Source organism: Trypanosoma theileri (genome assembly GCF_002087225.1).
Source record: "Trypanosoma theileri isolate Edinburgh chromosome Unknown TM35_Tth_19_V1, whole genome shotgun sequence".
Classification (NCBI taxonomy): Eukaryota; Euglenozoa; class Kinetoplastea; order Trypanosomatida; family Trypanosomatidae; genus Trypanosoma; species Trypanosoma theileri.
Genome location: NW_021639861.1, coordinates 257,634 through 258,054, shown reverse-complemented (window position 1 = coordinate 258,054; position 421 = coordinate 257,634). Strand labels below are relative to the sequence as shown.

Genomic DNA, 421 nt, shown 5'->3' with positions numbered 1-421 from the left:
TCGTAAAACAGCACTGTACCAGCACCGGGAAGAAAAGACTTGTTTACTTTCTGTTCTGTGGCAGCGAAAGCCGGCGCAGAGAGCACTGCCTTGGCCGCATCCTTCACAATTTCCCACAATTTCTTGTGGTGTTCCCCATAAAGAAGAAGAACCCGTGAAGACTGGGAGTTGAATGATGATGGGGATTCCCTTACTGCTACCTTTATTAACTCAGTCACCTTTTCTTCTGGCAGAGGCAATTTATTACCCAACGCATAAATTGAGCGGCGTGCCTTCAAAGAGTTCAGAAATTGCTCCGACATTATTTTTTTTATTTGACAGTTGGTTTTTACGTGTAGATTTGCGATTTGTGTGCTTGTAGTCTACACACAGTACATGTGATAGAAGCAGAAAAAGGAAGAAATAAAGAAATAAATAAAAA

General features: G+C 41.6%; 1 protein-coding gene across 1 annotated transcript; it reads right to left on the bottom strand.

Annotated features, from left to right (window-relative positions):
• Positions 1–2: 2 nt before the first annotated feature.
• On the bottom strand, positions 3–302 carry TM35_000191990 (nitroreductase; the record flags this gene model as incomplete). Its single annotated transcript, XM_029026697.1, has 1 exon — positions 3–302. A coding segment is annotated over one exon (300 nt), but the record flags the coding sequence as incomplete, so codon positions are not given.
• Positions 303–421: the final 119 nt, after the last annotated feature.